This window comes from Geosmithia morbida (genome assembly GCF_012550715.1).
Source record: "Geosmithia morbida isolate 1262 chromosome Unknown scaffold_5, whole genome shotgun sequence".
In the NCBI taxonomy this organism is placed as follows: domain Eukaryota; kingdom Fungi; phylum Ascomycota; class Sordariomycetes; order Hypocreales; family Bionectriaceae; genus Geosmithia; species Geosmithia morbida.
In genome coordinates, this window is record NW_023336192.1 from 256,867 (window position 1) to 280,515 (window position 23,649).

General features: G+C 55.4%; 8 protein-coding genes across 8 annotated transcripts; 4 read left to right on the forward strand and 4 right to left on the reverse strand.

Annotated features, from left to right (window-relative positions):
* Positions 1-2,606: 2,606 nt before the first annotated feature.
* Positions 2,607-4,681, reverse strand: GMORB2_6099 (uncharacterized protein; the record flags this gene model as incomplete). The annotated part of the gene is made up of 3 exons (XM_035468069.1): positions 2,607-2,805; positions 3,289-4,536; positions 4,650-4,681. 3 exons carry the CDS (start codon positions 4,679-4,681, stop codon positions 2,607-2,609), a joined length of 1,479 nt encoding a protein of 492 aa, XP_035322050.1.
* Positions 4,682-6,523: 1,842 nt separating this feature from the next.
* GMORB2_6100 (uncharacterized protein) lies at positions 6,524-7,024 on the reverse strand (the record flags this gene model as incomplete). Its single annotated transcript, XM_035468070.1, has 1 exon — positions 6,524-7,024. The coding sequence occupies one exon, from the start codon at positions 7,022-7,024 to the stop codon at positions 6,524-6,526; it is 501 nt and encodes a 166-aa protein (XP_035322051.1).
* A 136-nt stretch (positions 7,025-7,160) lies between these two features.
* On the forward strand, positions 7,161-8,100 carry GMORB2_6101 (uncharacterized protein; the record flags this gene model as incomplete). Its single annotated transcript, XM_035468071.1, has 3 exons — positions 7,161-7,167; positions 7,396-7,515; positions 7,862-8,100. 3 exons carry the CDS (start codon positions 7,161-7,163, stop codon positions 8,098-8,100), a joined length of 366 nt encoding a protein of 121 aa, XP_035322052.1.
* A 758-nt stretch (positions 8,101-8,858) lies between these two features.
* On the reverse strand, positions 8,859-9,491 carry GMORB2_6102 (uncharacterized protein; the record flags this gene model as incomplete). Its single annotated transcript, XM_035468072.1, has 1 exon — positions 8,859-9,491. One exon carries the CDS (start codon positions 9,489-9,491, stop codon positions 8,859-8,861), a length of 633 nt encoding a protein of 210 aa, XP_035322053.1.
* Positions 9,492-11,351: 1,860 nt separating this feature from the next.
* Positions 11,352-12,862, forward strand: GMORB2_6103 (annexin A7/11; the record flags this gene model as incomplete). The annotated part of the gene is made up of 2 exons (XM_035468073.1): positions 11,352-12,464; positions 12,575-12,862. Coding segments are annotated over 2 exons (1,401 nt in total), but the record flags the coding sequence as incomplete, so codon positions are not given.
* A 374-nt stretch (positions 12,863-13,236) lies between these two features.
* On the reverse strand, positions 13,237-15,314 carry GMORB2_6104 (phosphoribosylaminoimidazolecarboxamide formyltransferase / IMP cyclohydrolase; the record flags this gene model as incomplete). Its single annotated transcript, XM_035468074.1, has 3 exons — positions 13,237-13,392; positions 13,563-15,060; positions 15,166-15,314. 3 exons carry the CDS (start codon positions 15,312-15,314, stop codon positions 13,237-13,239), a joined length of 1,803 nt encoding a protein of 600 aa, XP_035322055.1.
* Positions 15,315-17,022: 1,708 nt separating this feature from the next.
* GMORB2_6105 (uncharacterized protein) lies at positions 17,023-19,259 on the forward strand (the record flags this gene model as incomplete). The annotated part of the gene is made up of 3 exons (XM_035468075.1): positions 17,023-17,448; positions 17,546-18,058; positions 18,162-19,259. 3 exons carry the CDS (start codon positions 17,023-17,025, stop codon positions 19,257-19,259), a joined length of 2,037 nt encoding a protein of 678 aa, XP_035322056.1.
* Positions 19,260-21,556: 2,297 nt separating this feature from the next.
* GMORB2_6106 (uncharacterized protein) lies at positions 21,557-23,275 on the forward strand (the record flags this gene model as incomplete). The annotated part of the gene is made up of 1 exon (XM_035468076.1): positions 21,557-23,275. One exon carries the CDS (start codon positions 21,557-21,559, stop codon positions 23,273-23,275), a length of 1,719 nt encoding a protein of 572 aa, XP_035322057.1.
* Positions 23,276-23,649: the final 374 nt, after the last annotated feature.

The window sequence follows — 23,649 nt, forward strand, 5'->3', positions numbered from 1 at the left end:
TCCCAAAGAGGTTACACTTGTTCCTCTGTTCTTCCTTCAAACTCGGCCCACCACGAGACTACCACCTCTCAAGCACATCTTCTCGGCAGCCGCAGCCGTGCTCTCGAGCATCGCACTGGTCCATGCCACAGACAGAATTGACAATGGACCCTTCCCGAACGATCTCGATGGGACCAACTTCACGTGCTAATGGCCCGTGAAGCTGTTCAAATTCTCCAGCTAGTCAAAGGGTCTGAAGATGGCCTTTGATGGATACCCCCCCCCCCCCCCCCCCAACAGTAATGCCTCGGAACCAGACCATCGTGACGCTGGACTACCGCATCATCGCGCCCAACCAGATTGGATCCTGCAAGAGCACCAATGTGGCCTCGTATCAGCATCGCACAATCTCTCACAGTTGGCACCCAACACGCATCGGCTTCTCGACTCGCTGGGCATGGGCAAGGTGACGGTCATCGGCCACTCCATGGGAGCCATGCTGGCGGCGCGGTTCGGTCTGCAGTACCCGGGCTCGGTGGACAGGCTAGTAACGGTCAACTCTCTAGCTTACGATGATTACGTAACCAAGAGCATCCCCTAGATCGAGGTCGAGGAAGGCGGTCCGACACGAAGAGCAGTCGGCGTACGAGTCGATCCGGACGTACGAGCAGTCGATATTACTACGCCGGGGGGGGGGGGGGGGGGGACTCGTACGACGTCTGGATCAGCATGATGGTCGTCCACAAGGGGTCGCAAAGGGACAACTTTAAGCCCGCATTGTCGGCATGGTGCTCACGCAGTCCGCGGCCAGACACTTTGCTGGGCTGACAATACTCACGCTCCTCATGAATAGAGAGAAGGACAGGACGGCCATTGGCTCGACCTGAGCGCCTCCCGATGTGGCAGACGAGTTGGGACATTTCGCCATGCTAGGTCCAGAGGTGGTCAGTCAGCTGCCCGACGGACACCTGATCCGGATCCCGGAGCTGGGACACGTGCCGCAAATCTCGTAATCCGTCGAGTCCCGCCGTGGATCGATGAGGTGGACATCTTTGTCATGAGTGATGGGGTAGTGAATTACTATCACCTCTTCTTTTTCCCCCCCTTTAATTCGGTTATTAGCTGGCAACAATTGAGACCTTGGTGATTGATGAGAGGGGAGAGAAGTGGGAGGGTGTCCGGGGAATCGGGAATACAAACAGGGGGCCCTGTCGGGGAGGGGGAGGGGGGCCGCTCTTTTGCTTCGCTCGCCTGTCCAATATTAATACGTACTCTACAAGTACAGAAGTACTCTGTCATGATCTCGCCTCCCGGGGGAAGGGATCGGACAGAAAAAAAAAGAAGGAGAGTGGAAAATGAAAGAAGTCCCAAGGTGCTGGACCCCTTGTCTCTAATAATACAAGTAGTATTATCAGTACGTGTGGCCCTGGACGTTGTACGCAACGCACATGTATGATGAGTATACAATTATTACCACTACTCTAGCAGTGAATTATGTCATAGACGTTGGAATGCGAGCAACAAAGATAAAGTACGTAACGACATGACGACATTTTGTGTCACCGCCTTCTCAGGGAAGAGGTAATAGTAACATTTTTCTCTTCCCATTCTTTTATTAAAATGGACCTACTACGAGAGGTAACGGAGTAGTGGCCGTAGTATGGCTGCCCGTCGTCGTTGTTACTGCATAAAGTGGTGATGCACGTGTGTCGCGCATATGATGATGCCTGACGGTTGGGTTTTGCGCCAGTCAAGGTGGGAGGTTGACGGCAGAAGTCATTACTACGAGTACGAATTACAGAGATGCAGCATGCACAGGTAATACTGGTAATATTGCTGCTACTACGAGTAATAATATTACCTCTGGGGGGAAGAAGAAGAAGAAAAAGACGCCAAATGAGAAAGAGTCACGTTGTAAATTGTAATAAATCAAACGAGAAATTACCCGGCAATTGTACCGTACACGCCACCCCTGAACAAGGAAGAGAGAGAGAGAGAGGTCTTGACCGTCACGAGATGATTTCTATTTTATTTATATGTATTTTTATTTAATTTTTTATCTTGTTCATCAATCTTGGGAATTGACAATAAAATTAACATGCTAACCTCTGAAAGATGTACATGTAATAGAAAAGGGCCTTACTACTACTCCGTACTAAATGCATATAAGGTATCCTCGTACTCTTTCTTGTACGGTCCCCTAATAAGAGAGAGGAGTCCCGATTCTCGCAATCGAATATTAAATACCGGTATCACATATATACGACCTCTAACACTCTGTTCCCTCCCCCAACCCCAAAGATCGATGCCCATATAAACATGCACCAACGTTATCTTCTTCTACCTTTAGTCTTTTAATACCCCATATTCATAATACTTCTTGTATTTCTAAGAAGAAGAAAAGGAACAACTATCTCTCTTCATCAGCCCAAAACCTTGTCCTTTTTTTTTTTGGCTGCCTGCCTCATCATATATTACCTCCCTCGCCAGAAAGCCAGAGCAACCAAAGCAGAAGCCATGGCCCAACCAAGAATATCCCGAAGCTCCAAACGCTCATCAGCACCACCGCCACTCCGAAGGGGCTCGTCGACCCAGACCCGGAACGCACAGGCCTCGCCCAACTCTCCCTACTCCCTCGTCATGCCGGATCCAGATACGGGACTCGACATGTTCCCCCGGCTACCGGAATTGCTAGACGACACATCCGCAGCGGCATCATCAGCAGCTGCAGAAGCGGCGGCGGCAAGGGTGCCGATACCTTCGCCCGGTCTATCGTACCGGGTAGCGATGGGCGTGCGGAGCCTGCTCGGATCGTCGCCCATCAACCTGTCCGTCGGTTCGGGGCAGAACCACGATCGGGATCACCACCAGCGTGCTAGCATCAGCAGCGGGAGCAGCAGCCCGGGCCACGTGTACTGTCGACATACGTGGGATCAGAGGTGCAGGTGCCCGGTCGTCATGGCCTTGGGGAACGGGGACTACTGCGAGGATTGTTGGTCTGGGAGGTGTGTCGGGGAGACGGTCAGATGAGGTGGGGAAGGACGACGACGACGACGACGACGACGACGACGACAACAATGTACAAAGAGAAGACGGGAAAGGAAAAGAAGAAAGAAGAGGGAAGAAAGAAGAAGAAGAAAAGAGAGGTATCTTGTCAAACATGTATAAATATATAAAGGTGTGGCGACATGTGCAAAATGCATATATAAACAAATAGAAACCAGAACAAAAAAAGAGAGAAGAACATGAAGAAGAAAAAAGAGAGACTAAGAAGTCACCCTTCTGACCCATAGGGTTCCAGACTCGTACGCATCCTCCCTGTCCTGTCGCTTGTACGCCCTGTGCAGCTTGAGTCCGAGCTGGTACTCCTGCTGCTGGATCTCGGCCAATTCCTCGCGCAGCTTCTCGACCTTGGCCTTCTCCTCGCCGCGCTTGCGCAGCACCTCTGTGCTCTCGAGCAGGCGGTCCGCCGGCATGAGCTCCGTCATCTGCTTGATGCTCATGCTGACGTTGTTGCGCCGGTGCGCCAGGGCGTCGAGCTTGACGCTGAGCACGGCCACGCGGTCCGTCGTGTCCACCATCTCCGGCGGGGCGGGGGGCAGGGCCTTGCTGAGCGACGCGATTGACGGGGGGCGGCCGGCTGTCGTCCGCGGCGTCATCATCACGTTGTCGCGGTGGTGGTCTGATGGGGGCGCAGCCTCTTCGCCTGTGCGGCCGTAGCCCGACGGTGTCCCGCCCCCTGACGACCCTCCGCCGGGACGTGACGTGGACGCGGTCGATAGGCTGAAGTGGGACTGGGAAGGCGGCAGGCTTGGTGGCGGCCCCGTCGCCGCTGAAGGCGCTGGTTTCCGCTTGATCGACTTGATGGAATTCAGTCGGGGCTGCTCGGCGGCGGCGGCGGCGAATGGCATCGCAGGGGGGGCACGGGGTGGTGAGGGAGCAGCCTCCTCGGGCGGGGATGATGACGGCGCCCTCGTGATCGTCGAGGTCGGTGGCGGCGCCGGCACCTGCGGAAGCTGAACCCTGCTGTTGACAGGCAGACTCAGCGGCGGCGCCTCGGGGTCGTCGTACACCGGTGGCGGAACGGTCTCCCGACCGCTGGCACCGTTCCAGGCCGGTCGGCTGTGCACCGGCACAGGTTTGCTCCCGCCGCCTAGCTGACGCATGCGCTGGCCCAGGGAGGCCATGGTCGGTGATAGTGGTTTGGATGTGGGTGGTCGGGATCGGTGAGCTGGTGATGATGACGATGGTGATGATGACGATGGTGCTGCCGAGACGGTCGAGACGTTGCCGTATGCCTGCTGGCGGTCAGGGCTGGGTGACCAGGCGGCAGTGCCAGGGGTGACGGCGCGGCTCTGCTCCTTGAATCTCTGCCGGCGCATCATGGGGATTCCGCTCTTGGGTGCCGGCTTCGACGAGGACAGGTGCGCTGGCGGCAGTGGCTGCTGTGGAGTTGGGCTTGGACCGGCGCGCGAGGCTGTGCCGGTGAGCAGCGTCTGGCGTTGTCGGCGGGCTTCGACATCTTCCCTGACGGGTGATACGTCGTTGTTGAGGGGGCTGAGGGAAGCCATGTCAGTTCAGTCCATGTACGATACGAGTAGTCGACAAGGGGGGGGGTAGGTAGAGGTACTCATGGTGGAGCTTGTGGGAGGGTGGGAGGGTCAACTTACCGGCCTGGTGTGGAGGTAACGAGAGGTCCCATCTCTGGTGAACTCGGAGGCGAGACGCCATTGTCATCGGTCTGACGTTGGCGGTGGGAATACATGGCTGCCGTGCTTCCCCGGGTGTGAGTTGTGCGTGTACGATCTGCTGTGTTATCTGCTGTACAGTTTCAATGTAATGGATGGAGTGACGTGTCGTGTGCGCCTGAGGGTGACGGATTGACGCGATATGTCGGCTTTCTTTTACTACTCTCTCACTGTGTGTACGTGTGCGTGCGTGCGTGTGTGTGTGTGTGTGTGTTGGAGGAATAAGAGAGATGTATTTATCCTGGGGAATATCGGTAGGAGGATGAGAGAGAAGAGAAGGGGAGGGAAGAACGAGGAGTGATGTGCGAAGTGATGTGGACAAGGACGAGGACAAAGAAGAGAGGGACGAGAGAAAAGAGGGGCACCGTCGTTGGGAATGTGTGCCTCGCGCTGATATTCAGTCTTACGGAGTACTTGAATAGTAATACTTGTAGTTAGCAATGGCAGCTCTCTCGACGCATGCGACGAGGCCGAAGTGACCCGATGCGTCGGGTATTGCACCCGTATTGCATGTATCATAATAATTCATCATCACATTGTATTGTGGCTGTATCAGGCCAATGTCTCCCTCCTATTAACTCTGCTTTGGGAGAGAATGTTGTCGTCCTGGGGGGGGGAGAATAAAGGAAAACGAAAAAAGAAATTTTTTTTTTTTGGAAAAATTGGACAAAATTTCAAGGCGAAAAAGGGATGGAAGAATAAGACGGGAGAGGACTGAAAACGGAAAATGTCCTCAGCATGTAACAATACAGCGTTCCGGGGACCACAAGACTATGTGCCAGATTGCGACCCTAGTCTTGGCCGTGTTTCATCGTTTCGCATCCCCTTGTCCCCTTGGCCGTCCCCGCAATAATTCGCAGTTCGAGTTACAGCTATGAGGGCCCATGGATCGATTTCGGGGTTCAGGTCCCAAGAAATTAGTATGGATTATAAATGGTAGGCCTACGGAGTATTACGCTCACCTGTACGGAGTACATCGTACATCGTACATGCACTCGCATGTATAATCATACTCTGTTATATTACCCTATATTTGCAGGTATTCACCGTACCGGCTGTCCTCTCTTCGGGAACCATGTGCATTGCCTCGACGCGGAGTTTCATCTAGAGTCTTTTGGATATCCGTCATCGGTGTGCTCTCAATACCGCTCGTACGTGTGAAAGACGGCGTTGCACAGACGCATGCATCCTCTCATCTACATATATCCTTGTATTCTTGTACCCGAGTAAGAATACTTGAATACATACTCGGATATTGACCATAATGCCCGCGAGATGATACATGTAGGCTTATCACAAGCCCGTACTGATATGACTTGTCCACATGGCTATCCGTGATCTCTATTGTATCCCCTATCTCGGACCGAGTGTCACTGACGTATGAGCTTCTCTCCACGTCGTTCATGTTGCCCCCCTCCCCCTCCCCCTCCCCTGTCCATCAGCTTGTAACGCATAAGAGTGATTTTTTTTATTATTATTCTGCGACATTGTTTAACCTTCTTACCTTGTTATCGAGTCGCACACCATGAAACTCGTTCGTTCACTCATTCAAAAAGATAGCCGTCATCTGCTCGGCTTACCTTATATGTGCATACCCATCTACTCATACCGGCAATGACCGCCCTTCCCCTCTCCCCCCCCCAAAAGTGGTATGTAGGGTAAGGGCATCTCTCTTGCCATCATCTAGGTCCAGAACAGACACGTCACGATCGGGATGTAGACGCAATTCATTACATTGATGCCGTTACTGCCCGCTGGTAGCATCTTCCCATCTTCCCAATCGAGTCGAGCCCCCCTTATTGTACCATGACAAAAGCAGCAGCAAAGACCACCATCTGCGTTGCCGTCGAAGCCAGTTGCACCCTCCCCCCACCGCTGGTCCCGTTACCATCATTGCCATCGCTGCCATCGTCATCGTCATCGTCATCGCTGCCATCCTTGTCCTCGGTCGATATGTCGTCCGCCATGCCCTGAGGCGTACACTCCGTCCCCTTTGCCGTGCTGACCACGATGCTCCACCGTCCGGCCGCGCACCTCTGCCACGAGTCGCCCATGCAGTTCCACTCTCCCTCCGACGAGCATGACGACCCGGGCTCTTGCTGATCGGCACGGCGGTGCGCGGGAACGGACACGGACACGGACGCGGACACGGGCACGGGCACGGGCACGGGGACACGGGACTCTGTCGGCCCCTTGTCCAGGTCTGCCATTGTCCTTCTCGTCGGCGGTTGCGCTGCTGCCGCTAGCATGGCCATCGTCATGACGAGCAGCAGTATGGGAGAGATCCTGGTCTCCATCGTGATGGGATGCGTGCTGTCTCCCTCCTTTCAATGCCCACATACACATCCCTCCCTAAGCGATCGTCGGGGAGAGGAGCGTAGATCTGATAACGTAGGTCTGATGATGATTTTCCGGATGGGGACGGATTGCTCGATGTGCTGTCATCTCACTTTCCTCTCCAGAGGAAAGACGGGGTGGGAGTGCTGGTATTATCGTGATGGGCATTGATGATATATACCGCTCTCCCTCCCCCCCCTCCAACTCCTCACCTTCTTTTCCCGCCATCAAGATCTCTCTCTCATCTTCCCTTCTTTGCCCCCCCCATTCTTTCCATACCTTCTTTCCATACCTTCTTACCTTCTTTCTCGGCTGACCGCTTGATGCCCAGCGGTGGAGTCGGCTGTACGTGCGTGCGTGTCTCTAATTGGGGGCGGGGTGTCTGGGCTTGGGCTCGGGTACGACTTTGTCATGGTCAACACGAGTCACTATCACTACTACACCGTACAAGGTGAGTCAAGTGATCCCTCTCGATTGATTCCTCGGGAAGGCGTTTTCTCTTCCCCTTTCTTTTTCCTCTTCTGTCTCCTATCTCTGCATGCATGTACGAGTGTCGGTACGTCGTATTCTGCCCTGAACCTTGCATATATCCATCCGTGCATGTCCGGACCAACAAAGAGTGTTTTCTCATCTATGCCGCCCTCCACTTTTTTTTTTTTTTTTTTTTTTTTTTCTTTTTTTCTCTCGCGTAGTCATCTCATGGTTGACAGAAAGAAGAGAGGAGAGGAGAGATAGCGGAAGGAGCGAGAAACAGAGGGGAAAGGAGAAGAGAGGAGAAGAGCACAGATAGTAAACAGCCCATGTGGCCATCCTCGCCCTCACCTCGGCCTGCCTCGATCTCCTACTGACCAACACGATCGATGCCCCCCGCCAGCCCCGCCACCACAAGCGCCAGGAGCAGAGCCGATACGGCCAGGACTGGGCCGTGCTGGCTGCCGTCCCCACCGGAGCCGCCGCCGGAGTGGTCCGCCAGCTCGACGGATTGGCCGGCACCACCAATGCCGGCCACCTTAAAAGCCGGTGTCCATCAGAGTGACTCGTTTCCGAAAGAGGAAGGCTGCTTGCTCGTATTCGTAGTAGCTGAGGGGGATGTCTTGCTCTTTTGGCGTACGTGTCTTGGAGAGCTTCGATTCTGCTGGAATGCGTCAAGATCTGTCAGCCGCGTTCAGTCATATCTATATACACCCCAGCCATTGGATATGCTCATACTCGATGGGCTCGAATGTACCTCTTCTCGTCTTGTGTTATCTTGGTTGTGAGACCTCTGGCGTCGAGAGAAACTTACGGAGGAGACGAAAGAGAGGAGACGGAAAAAAAAAGAGAGATGAAGCGACGAAGCAGAAATCAGCCTCTCCTCTATGCAATACTACAAATCTTCATATGCTGAGCGCATCTCAGATTGTCTGTCCCCGTGGGACCTTGTCCTCGCCACGCACCGTACTATTGTCCTCAGCGTCGCGCGGTAGGCTGCTACTCCCTTAGGCGGTAAACACGACACGAGAGATGCCATGAGTAAACGATATCAGATGAGATGGGTCACCGACGGTAGAGCAAACCATTGTCTGTGTAGCAGAAGAGGAAGATGCGATCCGTAACATATTGTTTTGTGTGATGTCACACTCTATATACTCGTAATTCTCTATTATGTGAATCAAGTCCCAATACTCCAATGCTATGAAAAAATCGATATACTGATATGTGAAAATTCGTATATGGCATCCAATCTTTCTTCTTCAAAAAATCATCACAATACTCGTTTTAATTTGTCAAACTTCGTCACCTGGAGCCAAGGCACTACACCCTGGAAGACTCGGTGCCGTTGCACCACTGACCGTCGGTTTTGCTCGCGGTAGGCGTAGCCCAAGAGGTGGGCGTGACGACGCTGGGCGTGACGACGCTGGGCAGCACGGCGGTGCTGCTGATGGAAGAAGAGGTTGAGCAAGAGGTCGAGCTTGTCGACGGGGCGTCAATGATGCCGGTGTCGACGGGACCACCGGCTGTCACAGTCTGGATCAGGGTCTGGATCTGAACCTGCGTCTCGGTGGCAAAGATGGTCGTCGCTACCTGGTTCCCCCCCGCGCCCGAGGCGGTAGAGAAGATGGTGGTGGGGACCGACACGGTCTGGGTGACGGTCTGCGCTGCGTCGGTGGGGGTGACGGTCTCCGTCTCGGTGACGCTCACGGTCACGGCGCTGGCCGTCTGGGTGTGGTAGACGGTCTCGGTGACGCGGTCCGTCTTCTCCTTGGCCGACACCGTCTTCGTCACCGTCACCGTCGACGCGGAGCAGTCATCGTCGCTGCCTTGGCTGGGCTCGAGGGGCACGACGGAGTAGTCGGGTGCGCTGTCGCCGCGGGGTGCCAGCTGGGGCCTGGCCGCGGCCAGGACGGTGAGCTGGAGAGCGGCCAGGAGAGTTCTCGTGGGGTGCATGCTGGGCGGCGTCTAGGGAAAGTCGGGGGTGGAATACCGCGACTAGCAGCACTCTGATTGTTTTGCTTGCTGGTCGTCGTAGGCCAAGTATGCTTGTTGTGTCTTGCGAGGATGAGAGAGAGGTTGCGGTGATGGTGATGGTGGCAGACGTCAGTTGATGGAGGAGGAAGAAGCAAGGAGTCGGGGACAGTTCATATCATTAAGAAGGGTGGCAAAAACAGAGAAACGATCTGCTCCTCTAGACCGTCTTCGCATGCGGTGAAAAATGAAGGCTGGGAATCACTTGAGCGGTCAAGACGGCGAGTGGAAGTCGGTAGGACCCTTGATCCTTCTCTTCTTCTACAAGTACGAGTACGTTCTAGACATGAAGCTGTCAAAAGTCGTGGCTGGGAATGGGTGGCTGGTGGGTCTCCAGCCACTCGATTATCGACAGCTTCGACCAATCATGTGTCGTCCAAGTGGCCTTTCGAGAAACATTGCTGCTGAACAGTGGGGAGCGATTAGTCGTACCGGGGCCCAAGTTCGAAACATGACCACGTTCTGGGTCGACAGGAACAAGGGAGGATATGAGTAGTCAACCGTTGTCCCGAAAACGTTGTATGCCCTTCTCGTCCTCTTCTGTCGTTTTCTCTCTTGCTTCGTTGCTTACCGCTGACGGTGACCGACGGGCCGATGACGGCACCACCACTGCGTAGCTGGTCAGGGGGCTTAACAACGATCGAAGCCACAACCACAGCCATAGCACACAGCCACACCACACAGCCACAGGATACTACGAGTACATGTAGCTCTAGTATTACGTAGTAAAGCAGTAATACACCAGATCATAAGATCTGCTGCGCCATCTTATCTCGCCCCCCTCCCTCTCCCCACATGTAACAATAAAGTCCAATAAGGTTGCTTCCATGGCCCTTTTTTTTTCTTTTTTCTTTTTTCCTCCGGTGTTTTTATGTCTATTAACAGAGTTGATATATTCTACATGTGCTGGTGGACATCAATCGTTACCAGTGTAATAAGACTTATTGAAGAGTTGTTAAAGAGCTCTCTTCTTTTTCTGTCTTCTTTTTTGTTCCCTTGAAAAAAGTTCCCTTGACAGGTGGGGAGCCTCTTTTCCCTTAGGGAGAAGCATCGACACTGATTGTGTGTTGTTCTTGTTGCATATTACGTACGTCTGCAGTTCTGCGTGCGGTGCTGCGTGCAGTGATATAATAATAGTCGTGTCCGTACCTGTAATGAGATCTTTCCCTTTGTTCGGTCCATACTTTTCTCAGCTCCCCTTCTGTTTCCCTTGTCTTAACAAGGCTGATTCCGAGGGCCAAGGTGACGCCAGCAATTCCCGACGGCGGCGACTTGCCAGGTACTTCTAGTCCAGGAAGTACTCCTCTCCATAGTATACTGCCTCGATTCTTGCGTCGATTCCTTCGCCTCAGTGGAAAACCCCGCTTGCTTACCATTTTGTCTTAAAAAAAGAACTACTTAATTAGAGAAGCACTTAACCCCAGGTAGGGGACCATTGGACCCTTTTCACACCATCATAACAATATCGTCACCCTCCTTCTTTTTTCCGCCTTCGGTGTGCCCCGCCCGACGCCATCAGTCTTCTTTTACCTTCTCTCTCCTCCCACCCAGAGAATACCATCACGCAGCTGGTTCTCCCTTCTCTTCCATCCTCCCATCTCCCTCAAAAGAAGCGGGTCGAGCAGTATACGATATAGGAGATCCCTCTCTATCTTTCTCATCCCAGCGCAATGTCCTATCACGGGTACGGCCAGCCGCCACCCGGCCGTAAGCACTCACCCGCCTTCCCACTGTCATCTTCCATTCGCATCCGTAGCTGACTTGTCATTGTTCTCCGCAGAAGGACCGCCTCAAGGCTACGGTCAATACCCTCCACAGGGCTACGGTCAATACCCCCCCGCACCGCAGGGCCAGTACCCCCCGCAGCAAGCGCATGGTCAATACCCCCCGCCCCAGGGTCAGTATCCTCCTCAGGGAGGGCACTATCCTCCCCAGCAACCGGGCGGGTACTACCCTCCTCCGGGTCCTCCCCAGCAGCAGCCGGGCGGACATTACTCCCCCGGCCCTCCCCCCCCGGGCGGTCACTACCCCCCTCAGCAGTACGGCCAACCGCTGTCGCCGCAACAGTATGGTGTGCCGCCCCAGCAGTACGGGTCGCCCCAGCCGCCGCCTCAGGGTTACGGGAACGCCCCTCCTCCTCCCGGGCAATACGGCGGCGGCGGAGTCCCTCCACAGGGCGGCGTCGTGGGCGGGTATGCGCAGGGTCCGCCCACGCCGCCGACGTTGGGGTATGGTCCGCCGCAGATAATCCACTGGGACGGCGCGCCGGACGCCAAGGCTCTCCGGTCGGCCATGAAGGGCATCGGCACGGACGAGAAGGCGCTGATCCGGGTGCTGTCCGACAAGGACGCGCTGCAGATCGAGACGATCCGCGGCGCCTTCAAGCGCAACCACAACCGCGACCTGGTCGAGGACATCCGCAAGGAGACGAGCGGCTACCTCGAGCGGGGGCTGGTGCAGCTCGCCCGCGGACCCCTGCAGGCCGACGTGCACAACCTGTTTGACGCCGTGGACGGACCCGGTACCAAGGAGGCTTTCCTCAACGACATCCTGCTGGGCAGGTCCAACGCAGACATCAAGGCCATCAAGTCGGCCTACCAGCAGACCACCAAGCGCAGCCTCGAGGCTGCCATCAAGGGTGACCTGAGCATGAAGACGGAGCGCCACTTCATGCTCGTCCTAGCCGCCAACCGCGCGGAGGACTCGGCACCCGTCGACCTGCGAAAGACGGAGGAGGACGTCTTGAACCTGTACAAGGCCACCGAGGGCCGCGCAGGCACGGATGAGGTGCTCGTCTGCCAGATCCTCACCTCCCGCAACAATGACCAGATTCGCGCCATCGCACACATGTACAAGAGTAAATTCAGCCGTGATCTCGAAGAAGTTATCAAGAGTGTGAGTACTATTGATGCCTCTCTCTCTCTGTGTGTGTGTGTGCAGTGCAATGTTTTCTTCTCATTTTTTTTAATTTTTTTTTTTCCTCTTCGCTGACAATTCTCCTTTAGGAATTCTCCGGTCATATGAAGGACGCTCTGCTGTTCCAGCTCAGAGAGGGTGTAGACAAGTACATGCACGCCGCCACCTTGCTCGAGGATTCCATGACCGGCGTGGGGACAAAGGACCAGCTGCTCGTCGCCAGAGTCATCCGCTTCCACTGGGACCGAAACTACCTCGCCAACGTCAAGGCCGCCTACCAGCAGCGTTACGGGAAGCCTCTGGGCAAGCGTGTTGCTGGGGAGACGTCGGGAGACTACAAGAGGCTCATGCTGGCTTGTCTTGGGGAACCGTGGTGAGGTAGGCCTTTGATTGTATGAGGACGGTACGGGTGGGAAAGGAGTACCGGGGTATTTTTCTTCTCTTCATCTTTCTGTGTTTCTCTCCTTTATCATCACCATATACTACTTACCCGTACATGTTATATTATCTTTCTACGCAAGAAACTTGTACATCGTACCGCTCAATGGTCATACCTAACCTGAGCCACGTCTCTTCTTAGCCGTGCCATCATCGAAGCCATGTCTGGTAGTCAGAGTAGTGGATGTCACGGTGACCACAACTCATCTCTCGTTTGTGAACATTCTTTGATTTGTTTTGTTGACCCTATCCTTTGGCTTTTGATTTCCAACCATCCAATTAAAAGAGGAAACAAAGAGTCAGGGTAGGCATCCTAGTGGTGGAACAGACGGACATTCTGCTCAACAAAGGTGATGCCCAACTTCTCGGCCGTGTCAAAGACAGCACCGTCGTTTTGGCTACCGCTGGGGGCGGCAATGTACTTGACACCGGATCGAGCGGCGCGGAAGACATTGTCAATGAAAGGGAACTAGTGTCGAGGTTAGCAAGTGTTTGCGTTTGCGTCGCTTGCGTCTGCTGTGTGTGTGTGTGTGTGTGTGTGTGTGCATGAGAAAGGGTGAGGGGCAGAAGAAAGAAGAAGATAAAACCCCCCCAAAAAACAAGGAAAAAAAAGACAAAAAGGAGAAGAGAAAAACCTACAAAGGCATCAGAAGAGACGACAACATTATCGAGCTTCTTCATCCAGTCATCGCGTTCCTCGGGGGTAAAGGCAGCGGGGACCTCCTCGAAGACGGCCTCGAAGCCGTCGCGCTCGGCACCATCCTTGGGGAGCTGACCGCTGACGAGGAGATCGATGGCGTTGCTCTTGTCGGGCCTCTTGGTGCCCTTCTTCCACTTGATGCCGAGGACGCGGGGGTGGAAGCGCATCCACCAGTTGTCGGCCTTGTCGCCGGCGAGGCGGGTGCAGTGGATGCGGGACTGCTGGCCGGCGCCGAGACCGATGACCTGGCCGTTGACGGCATAGCAGACCGAGTTGCTCTGGGTGTACTTGAGGGTGATTGTGGCGACGGTGAGGTCTCGGGTGGCCGTCTCGGGCAGCGGGGCCGAGTCCTTGGGGGTGATGACGGTCTTGAAGGACTTGGGGGTGAAGAGGAAGTCGTTGCGGTGCTGCTGGAGGATGACGCCGAATACGGTGCGGGTCTCGGTGGGGTCGGGGATGAAGTCAGGGTCCATCTGCAGGACCAGGTAGCGACCGCCCTTCTTCTTGCGCAGGATCTCGAGGGCGGCATCCTCGTAGCCGGGGGCGATGACGCCGTCCGACACCTCCTTGGAGATGATGCTGGCCGTGGGGACGTCGACGACCTCGCTGAGAGCGATGACGTCACCGAAACTGCTCATGCGGTCGGCGCCGCGGGCGCGGGCGTAGGCCTGGGCCAAGCCGGACGTCTCGATGCCCTCGATGTCGTTGACAAAGTAGACCTTGCGCTCGTCCTCGGTCAGGGGGTTGGCCACGGCGGCACCGGTAGGGGAGACGTGCTTGAAGCTGGTGGCGGCGGGGAGGTCCAGGGCCTGGCTGAGCTCGCGGACCAGGGCCCAGGCGTTGAGAGCGTCGAGGAGGTTGATGTATCCGGGGGAGCCGGACAGGGTCTTGAAGGGCAGGTGGGCCGAGGGGACGTAGGCGGCAGCGGGCTTCTGGTGGGGGTTGGCGCCGTAGCGGAGGGCCGTGTGCTGCTGCTGGCCGTCGGCGGCCGACGACGAGGCGTACTCCTTGCGGAAGAAGTCGGAGATGGCCGAGTCGTAGTCGGCCGTGTGCTCAAAGGCCTTGAGGGCGTAGCGGTTGCGGCTCTCCTCGCTGATGTCGCCCTGCTCCAGGGCCTTGAGGAAGCCGGCGTAGTCGCTCGGGTCGCTCAGGATGGTGACACGCTTGTGGTTCTTGGCAGCCGCGCGGATCAGGGTGACGCCGCCAATGTCAATCTCCTCGACGGCCTCGGGCACGCTGACGTTGGGCTTGGCCACAGTGTCCTTGAAGGGGTACAGGTTGCAGATGACGAAGTCGACCTTGTCAATGTTCTGCTCCGCCAGGTCCTTCTCGTCCGACGCCAGGTTGCGGGCCAGGATACCCGCGTGCACGGCCGGGTGGAGAGTCTTGACGCGGCCAGCCAGCATCTCGGGCGCCTTGGTGATGGCCGAGACATCCCTGTAAGCCGAGAAGAGCTTCGCTGTCAGTCCCACCATTGTATACATTGCATAGTTTCAAGCCATGTTCGAGAAGGGGAGATCAGAAGCAAAGGCTTGTTCGTACTCGACCGGAAAACCGGACTCGCGAATCATGCGCGAGGTGCCTCCCGAAGCAAGGATGCGGACATTCTGCTGGACGAGACCCTTGGCCAGGTCGAGAAGACCAGTCTTGTCAAAGACGGAGACAATGGCCGTCTTTTGCGGGGACGACATGATCGATGTGCGATATTTGGTTGAACCGAACGGAATTCAAGATTTTTTTCTTTTTTTTTTTAAAAAAAAAAGGGAGATGGTCCGGGCAAAGGAAAAAAAGAGGTTCCCAGTGATGGAGGGGGAGGGGTCAAGGCGAGAAAAAAAAAAGTTTGGCGGGGTAAATTGTGTATGACGGATTCCCTCTACACGAAATTGGGCGACACGGCTTGTAGATTGGGACCTCGGAATGCGTCGACGGAATGAACAGAGACCTACGCAGATTTATTATTATTACTGACAGGAAGAAGAAAAAAGCCAAATGCTAAATCAGGATGAAGATTTAGCGAGGCCATTGATCCACCTCCACACGAATGTCGCCCACCAGCGACGCAGTATCTGTAAAGTGACAATATTCCACTGCAACTACATGTAATGACTGTCAACGCAAAAATGCTCATGTCGACAATCTAAGAGGAGGGAACTGTCATATGGAAAATCTACTCCAATATTAGGTAAGCGGGACTCGACCATAAAACCGTCGAGTCCGGCGCCACGATTGTAAGGATGGACAAGAACTTGACACCGCACAACGCCTCACCTGCCTTTGACGTATGTGAGCGTGTTAGTGGTGTGTTCCCACACACGCCTCTACGCACTTCAGCCTACTAACGGTTGATTCCCCGAAGAATAACGAACGCTTCTCGAGAGAAGTCTTACAGGTGTCGGATCACACCCTTCGTCTGTGAGATCCGGCACCGTCCTTGTCGAATCCAGCAACCGAGGACATCTCTACTTTTTGGGTCACCCTAGAGGAACACAAAAAGTATGACAGCCATTGTTAGGTGACTGCTAAATAGGCTCCTTGAAAGTGGGGCCTACATGGATCCCTAATCCTAATCCGCGACAATATAGCTATAATAGGCGAAGGCCGTATTCCTCCAGTAGCTTTCGCTTCATGTATAAATATGGGGCAGGCGGCAGGCAGAGCAGCTCATTGGCTGACGACTCAAATTAAGAAGCGGCGGTCTTCGTACCTAAGATAGCAAAAATAATTATCCTCTTACGAGTCTGGTGGCTAATTTACCATCCCGGATCCATTCTAATTTGCTTAACGGGGCGCTAACGCCTAAATTGATCCTGATTGGCCAGCTGCTCGGGGGGGTTAGGATAGATATGGGGCAAGATAGATGCACGGATATAGCGAAGGTACCAGAATCCTTTAAATAAGACCTAACGCGCCACTACGCGCTCTAGGCGCCCGCACCTTGACCTTTTCCTTTTTAAACAAGAATAAAGAAAAAAAAAAAGGACGGCCAGACGCGTTTGCACCAAAACGTACTCGTACATGTCACGTCGTACTTGAAGTATCATACATAAGACGTTCATCGCCATATGCTACGTCTTGATCATACCAGGGCATGATCAATCCCGAGAAAAGCTCATACCAGATCTTGGCTTCGTGTTGTGTTGGTAAATTAGTCTTCGCTTGCAGCCGGCAGGCCTCAGCAACACCGCCTTTAATCCGTTCAAACTTCACACTCTCTATAAACTGATATCCTTTCCTCGCACACACCTCTTAATACCTTGCACCACACAATCTCGGATGGCTGCTGACCGCCCACACCTTCCCTTCTAAGACGCGCGGAAGAAAGCAAAAGAAGGAGAAGAACGTCAGCACTGGACGGGATAGCTAGCCAAGCTCACCTCATCCCCTCCCTCTTCTTCCACCATGGACACGGCCGGCTCTGATGCACGCAGCGCCGGCCATTCGCTGCCTTCTTCTCGCGGCATACCAGCCAACTCGGCACCCCAGGGCCGCCAGATATCGCACCACGGTGCGCCCTCTCAGTTTGGTGCGAAACCCTCATTGCTGTCGACGCCTGCCAACAGCATACCGGCACATCAGCAGCAACAGTCGCCGCAGCAGATGCACGCATCGCATCCTACTCTAAGACCGGGTCGTGATGGCAGCCCTGCTCAGACGGGGAGGCAGAAGTCCCCGGAAACCATGCAGGCCGATGCCATCCGGAATTCGCACTACTACATGACGTTATCTATTGCCCTCAAGCAGACGCCTGCGCCCATAGTCCAGCAGGCCATACGCGACTACTGGGCCCATTGCTTCGTAGGCTCTGACCAGCATACTGCTTTCATCGTATGCCGTATCCCCCCACCGTCATCCACATCTCTCACTGCCGACTAGGCTAGGCATGACGGAGTGTGAACGGCAATGTACTGACCGCCTTTCACAGCTCAACGGAATGATTCAACAAGCGAGCCCGGCCGTTCTGCAGAAGTGTGTGCTGGAAAGTGGTGCCAAGATGTCCTGTATTGCCAACCACCTGCTCGGATTCTTCAGTACCGAAGGTCTCGACCAAGTGACAGATCTCATCTTGTCCAAGGCCAGCAGCCAGTTCCTCGACAAGGCTATGGAGGCCCGCCTGAAATCGATAGATGCCCGCAGCCTGGTCAACGCTCTGGCCAGGGCCGAGCGCCTTGGCTACGATGAAAACGACGTCGTCAGGGAGCGTGCACCCGGTCAACCTGAGAATGTCATACCCGCTGCGCACAACTTTTCGGCACCGCTGAGCCTGTTGCAGGGAGCAAACTCGCAGCCGAGCGTGCCGTCGAATGTCCCAGCTCAGGTCGTTATTCCGTCGCAACAGGGCGGGTCTTTCGAGCGCCCTGTATCGGCGGGGTCGCGAGGCATCTGCTACTGCCCCCGTTGCCAGAGACCCTGCAGTTCAGAATCGGCCCTTCAATATGTAACTCCCCGCCCCCCTCCCCTCGATCGCGTTCTCTTGCCTCTTCTTTTTTGGGGGGGGTGCGTACGTGTCTGGCTTCATCTAACGCAATGAATACATACAGCACCTGAAGAAGAACGCCTGCGAAGCCTACTTCCCTCCCAACCGGATGTTCCCGGTTGAGAAGCTCACGTGTGCACACTGCGGGTGCAGATTTACGACGGAGAATGGTGTGAACTACCACAGCAAGTGTGAGGTCTGCGGAGAATTCCCTGCACACATGTTGCCGTTGATCTTGAAGGAGCTCGAGGCACGCAACAGCGGCGACGGCAACAGCGGCACGCGGGGCATCGAGGCAGGCGGTCACCAGCGGCTTCAGCGGCATCGGCAGCAACAGTCGCCGAGTTCGGCACCGGCTCAGTCGGCAGAAGAGAGGCGGGCGCCGACGGAAGACAAGGCACACAGACACATGTCACTGCAGATGTGGCAGCAGTACCAGAAGGAGCGGAGCCATGTCGAGGTGAAGTACGGGCGGCTGATGCAGCAGGCACTGAAGCTGCCCGAGAGGCAACGGGTGGACCAGTTTGTCAGGCTAAGGAATCGGTACAACACGAAGCAGAGCACGACCCGCAAGAAGTTTGGCATCCGGCTGCGCGAGCGACGCACCAGGGAGGACATCGATGCGGAGCGGAGGCGGCTGCTCGGCACCAGCGATGGGCCCGAGATCTGGCTCCAGCTGGAGGCGCTGATCCGAAAGGTGCAGGCCGGGGACCCAACGGTGGGGACGGGTGCGGAAACGCCAGTAGGGCAGGCGGCAAGTCAGAACGGCACGCGGTCGGGTGGTGGCCATGGTGACCAGGCGTCGAAGCCAAGCCAGGCCCAGGATCGTGACAGCCCGTCCCCGGATGGCCTCATCCGAAGCGACCTGACGGGTGGGCTGCCGGCGTCGGCAGGGTCGATCGAGACGACGGACCCCACGACGGACCCCACGACGGCCACCACGACGGCCACAAAGCAAGGGTTCAGGCCACCTCGGATGCATGAAGACTTCCGGTCAAACGCAGCATCCCCCCCGCAGCAGCGACGGTCGCAGCAGGCGAGACCCGCCCACCAGGACGTCACGATGATCGACAGCGACGACGATGACGACGATGACGGTAGCAGCAGCTCAAGCGATGACGACAGCAGTGATGGAGACGAAGATGTTCCATCACGCCGATGAGTCTCGTACGACGCCACCGTCTGCTCGCTCTCTGCTTTAAAATAAAGTCAAAATTCGAGGACAATTTTTTTTTTCCATCTCTTCCCTTCCACTTGGAGTTTTAGCATTATATTTGGGACTGGGCAGGGCTTCCAGGGAAAGGATGGCTTCATCTCTTCTATCCTCTCCTGTTCTTTCTTAAGAGGCGTTTTCTTGCTTGCTATCGTTCACCGGGATTCATTACTACAGTGGAGCTGAGGCGACAACAAGACTTTCATTCTATTTTAGGAAGGACGAAACGGGTTTATTGCACAGTGGTAGGCATATTATACTAAGTAATGGGATGGGGGTCTTATCAGGATTCATGGTCGGTCGGGGTGAGAGAGGTGATGGAGAGAACATGGGATCCATATGATGACGGCGTCGAACCAAGATGAAACCAAGGCGATGATGTGAGTTGATTGATGTACCTGTATGAATAGAGCATGTACCTGACCGAACTGACCAGTCGAGGGGAGGGGGGTGATGGAAAAAGAAAGAAGAAGAAGAAAGTACGAGCACTGGTAGGAAGATGTTGGTAATTTACTTGATGCAGCAGCAGTCACAGTAGTGATTAGGTGATGAGTGATGGGCATGCAAGCCAAGTTTTGGAATTGCGTGAGTTGGTAATACGAGTGCTGTTCAATGTCTATATGCGTATCCGTGTCTAGTACGGAGTAGCGGTAGCGGTAGCGGTAGCAAGTAACGGTTCAATACCAATACTGCTGCTAATCGGATGTACGTAGCACTCGGTGATGGAGATTCTGTCTAGTAGATTCTGACTGCGACGCGGTACAGGTAGAGAGGCCTGGTGATGTGTATATATATATCATGTTAGCTATATTAGTTAGTAGGAGGTAATAGTAGCGGCAGTGGTGACACTGTAGCCATTCATGGCTGCGGTTGCCATCGGTCGCGCGCAGCTATTGTCCTGTTGTGAATGTCTCGACGCTCGTCATTTTTCCGGGGGGCGGGTTGTTGGGCCTTGGGCCTTGGGGCGTCAGACGCGTGGAGAGGGACAGGGACAGGGACAGGGACAGGGAGAGTGAGGTGGAGGGGATAGCGATGGATGAGAGGGTGAGTTGGTCGAAGTGAACCGGGATAATAATACTACTCGTGATGTGAGGCAATCTTGTCGGGGGACAGACGTAATCGATGTTTCTATTTATTCTACTCGTGCGGGACTACAGATTACAGATTACAGATTACACCGAGCCGCAACAGACGTACTCGTAACTGCTCGCAGCGCATATACAAGTGATGGTATGAGAGATAGAGAAGTTTCACCTCACTCCTACAGTACTCCTACAGTACTCCCACAGTACTCCTGCAGTCCTTACGGTCCCTACAGTCCCTACAGTCCTACTGCTCCCGTGCCTGTAACGAGTACTCGTACGGGTAGAGAAACGGAAGGGTCCAGGGGCTTGAAACACCAGAAGCCTTGGAAATGTTGGGTGTCGGAACAGCTTCTGACCAACCGGGAAGGCGAGCGGCTGCAGGTCGTGGAGGATTCCCCTCATTGGCTACGCACGCCTGAAGGAGCGACGCTTACAGCGCTGCAAGGTACAGGTACAGAATGTACCGGGCAGCCTCTCACCTACTCGCACCCGTAACAAGTAACGATACAGGTAGACTCCTGCTCCCCAGTGGCTGATCTGGGCGCTTATGTACCCAGAATCCTTGTACCTGCACATGTACCTCTGCACATGTACTCACTACTCGTAGTGCCCGTAAGTGGCCCCCCCGCCCCCCGTCTTCACCCAGCCCAGGGGTTTCCTTCCTGCCACGAGGAAGCGACCAGGTCAGGCCAGGCCAAGCCAGTTGTTGGTACAGGAGCTGGGCCCCAGCCCTTTTTATTGTACAGTCTACCCTATCGTAATACCAAATACAGCCTGCGATGTAATGTAACATTGACTTCCTCCTCTCTCGCCCCTGCCTCGCATATCAGAGAACTGGGGGGGGGGGGGGGGGGCCCCACGACGCGGGCCTTTTGTTCTTGTTTCTCCTCACTCTCTTCGTTTCCTTCTTTTCCTCTTTTTCTTCTTCTTCTTCAGCGTTCACAACATTCAACTCTTTTTTCTTTTTTCGTTGCTCGTCATCTCCTTCCTTTTCTTTCGGCCCTTCGGCCTGTTTTTATTTTTTATTTTTGGGGGGGTTTTTTTAATCTTGTATTTGCCCTCATCATCGTTCTGGCTGGCCCAGACGTCCATGTACCCTCATTTCAACAATCTCTCAGTAATATTTGCGCGCTTCGTCCGTTGGACGGGAAGAGGAGAGACATGGTACCTTCTCTCGCCAACAAGGCCTTTCGGTGGCCCAGGAGCACCTCATCCGATAAATCCCTCACGCTGAAACCCTCACGAGAGAACGATGCTCCTCGCGGTACGAACCGCAACGAGAAGACTGCTGGTGGCCGTGGCGGTGTACCCCTTGCACCCATCGTGACTTCGATGTCCAGCAACAACGGCGGCGGCAGGTCTAAGCCGTTGGCTTCCATCGTCAACAGTGGAGGAACGGGGTCAAGTTCGGGAGGAGGGGACCCGAAGGGAGGAGCAGGAGCAGGGACCGTGCTGTCTCACGGCGGCGTGGCCGTCGCACAGAAGCCCCGGCGGACAACGGCAACAGTCTACGTCGGACCGGAGAAGCAGCGCTTCCGCGTCAACAGGAAGCTCCTGTGTGCGTCGTCGACCTTCTTCAGCGACCTCCTCGAGGGCAACGCCAGCGGTAGCGGCAGCACGCCACACTCGCAGTTGCAGTCTGGCGGCAGCTGGCAGAGCGTCTCCCTCTGGCTCCCGGGCGAGCTCCCGTCCATGTTCGCCCTCTTCGTCGACTGGCTGGGCATGCCACGCCACCACTTCCGCCAGCACCTGGACGACGCCGTCGCCCGCTCGCACCAGCAGAACGGCGAGCGAGGCCTGCACGACACGCACTGGGCCCTGATCCGGCTGCACCTGTTCGCATCGCATCTCGGGCTCCTGCACCTGCAGGACTCGGCCATGGACGCCATCCAGGACCTGTACCTCTCGTGCGACTGGGACCTGCCGCCCGCCCTGCTGTCGTACCTGTACACATGCTGCGAGTCGCTCCCGGCCGTGCGTCTGCGCCGCTGGGCCGTCGCCATGGTGGCCTTCTCCCTCAGCACGGCTTCCGTCGACGACGACGACGACGACGACGATGACTATGACGATGATGATGACGACACCGACACCAGCTCTCCCATCTCCCCCGCCTCGGGCGCATCGGTGGAGATGCACACCCACCTCGCCCGCCGGGCTGCCGCCGCCGGTGCCAACGCCTCCGTCGAGGACCACGACATCGACGATGACCACGCCAGTCGCCGCCACAAGGACTTCCACCACGACGACGCCCGCCGCTTCCGCCGCCTCATCGCCTCCATTGACGAGCTGGCCGAGGATTACGACGTCCATCTCGCCAAGATGGCCGCCTCCAACCTCGACATCCGCGTCAAGAACCCCCAGCTGCGCATCCCCGCCAACCGTCTCCGCAACGATGAGAGGGCCTTTGGCTTCCGCGAATGCTCCTTCCACTCCCACCGCTCTACGGTCGGCGAAAAGCGCTGCCCCCACGAGAGGAAACGTATTCGTGCACTGGCTGCCGAATCGGACGCCACCGCCGCCGCCCCCGCTGCCGCCTCTGCTCCCGCTCCCGCTCCCGCTCCCGCTCCCAACACAGCAACGGCCGCAACTGCCCCGTCAAAACTCCTACCGCCAAATCACCATGGTGTCGAGGCGAGCAACAGCAGCGTTCCATCTCCCAGTCCGAGCCACAGCAGCGCTTTTCCGCCACCGCTCGTCATAGGTCGTCGTCTCATGGTCGACAAGGCTCACATCGCCGCTGGGGGCAGCAGCTTCACCCCCATGCTGTCAGGGGAGCAGTCGCCCGCCGGTGGTCTGGCACCGCCGACTCGGTGGCACAGCGTGAGGGGACGGGAGAGACCGCATGTGCATGCGAGGAGTATTTCCAGTACGGCGAGGTGACTTTCACCTCTCCCGTCTTTTCCATTATTTCCTTCATCTTTCCTTTGCGGGTTACTGCGTCATGCGTCATTACGAGAGAGAAAAAACACTGAGAAATACACACATTTCCCTACTACGAGAAACTTGCTTTCTCATAATTACACTCCTTACCATAATCAACGTCCCACGCAACTTGTTCACTTCTTCAGCTCTGGAGCGGAATGGATCGTGTCGAAACAATAAAGGGTAGTTTTATATATAATAAAATACGTGAAGAATTTCTCTAGCATCTCCCTTCATACAAAGAAAGAAATCACTTGTCAGGACTTTTTTCTTTTGTCCGGTGTACTAACAAATGATAGGAAACCCCCACACCAAAAAAGAAAATGAAAGAA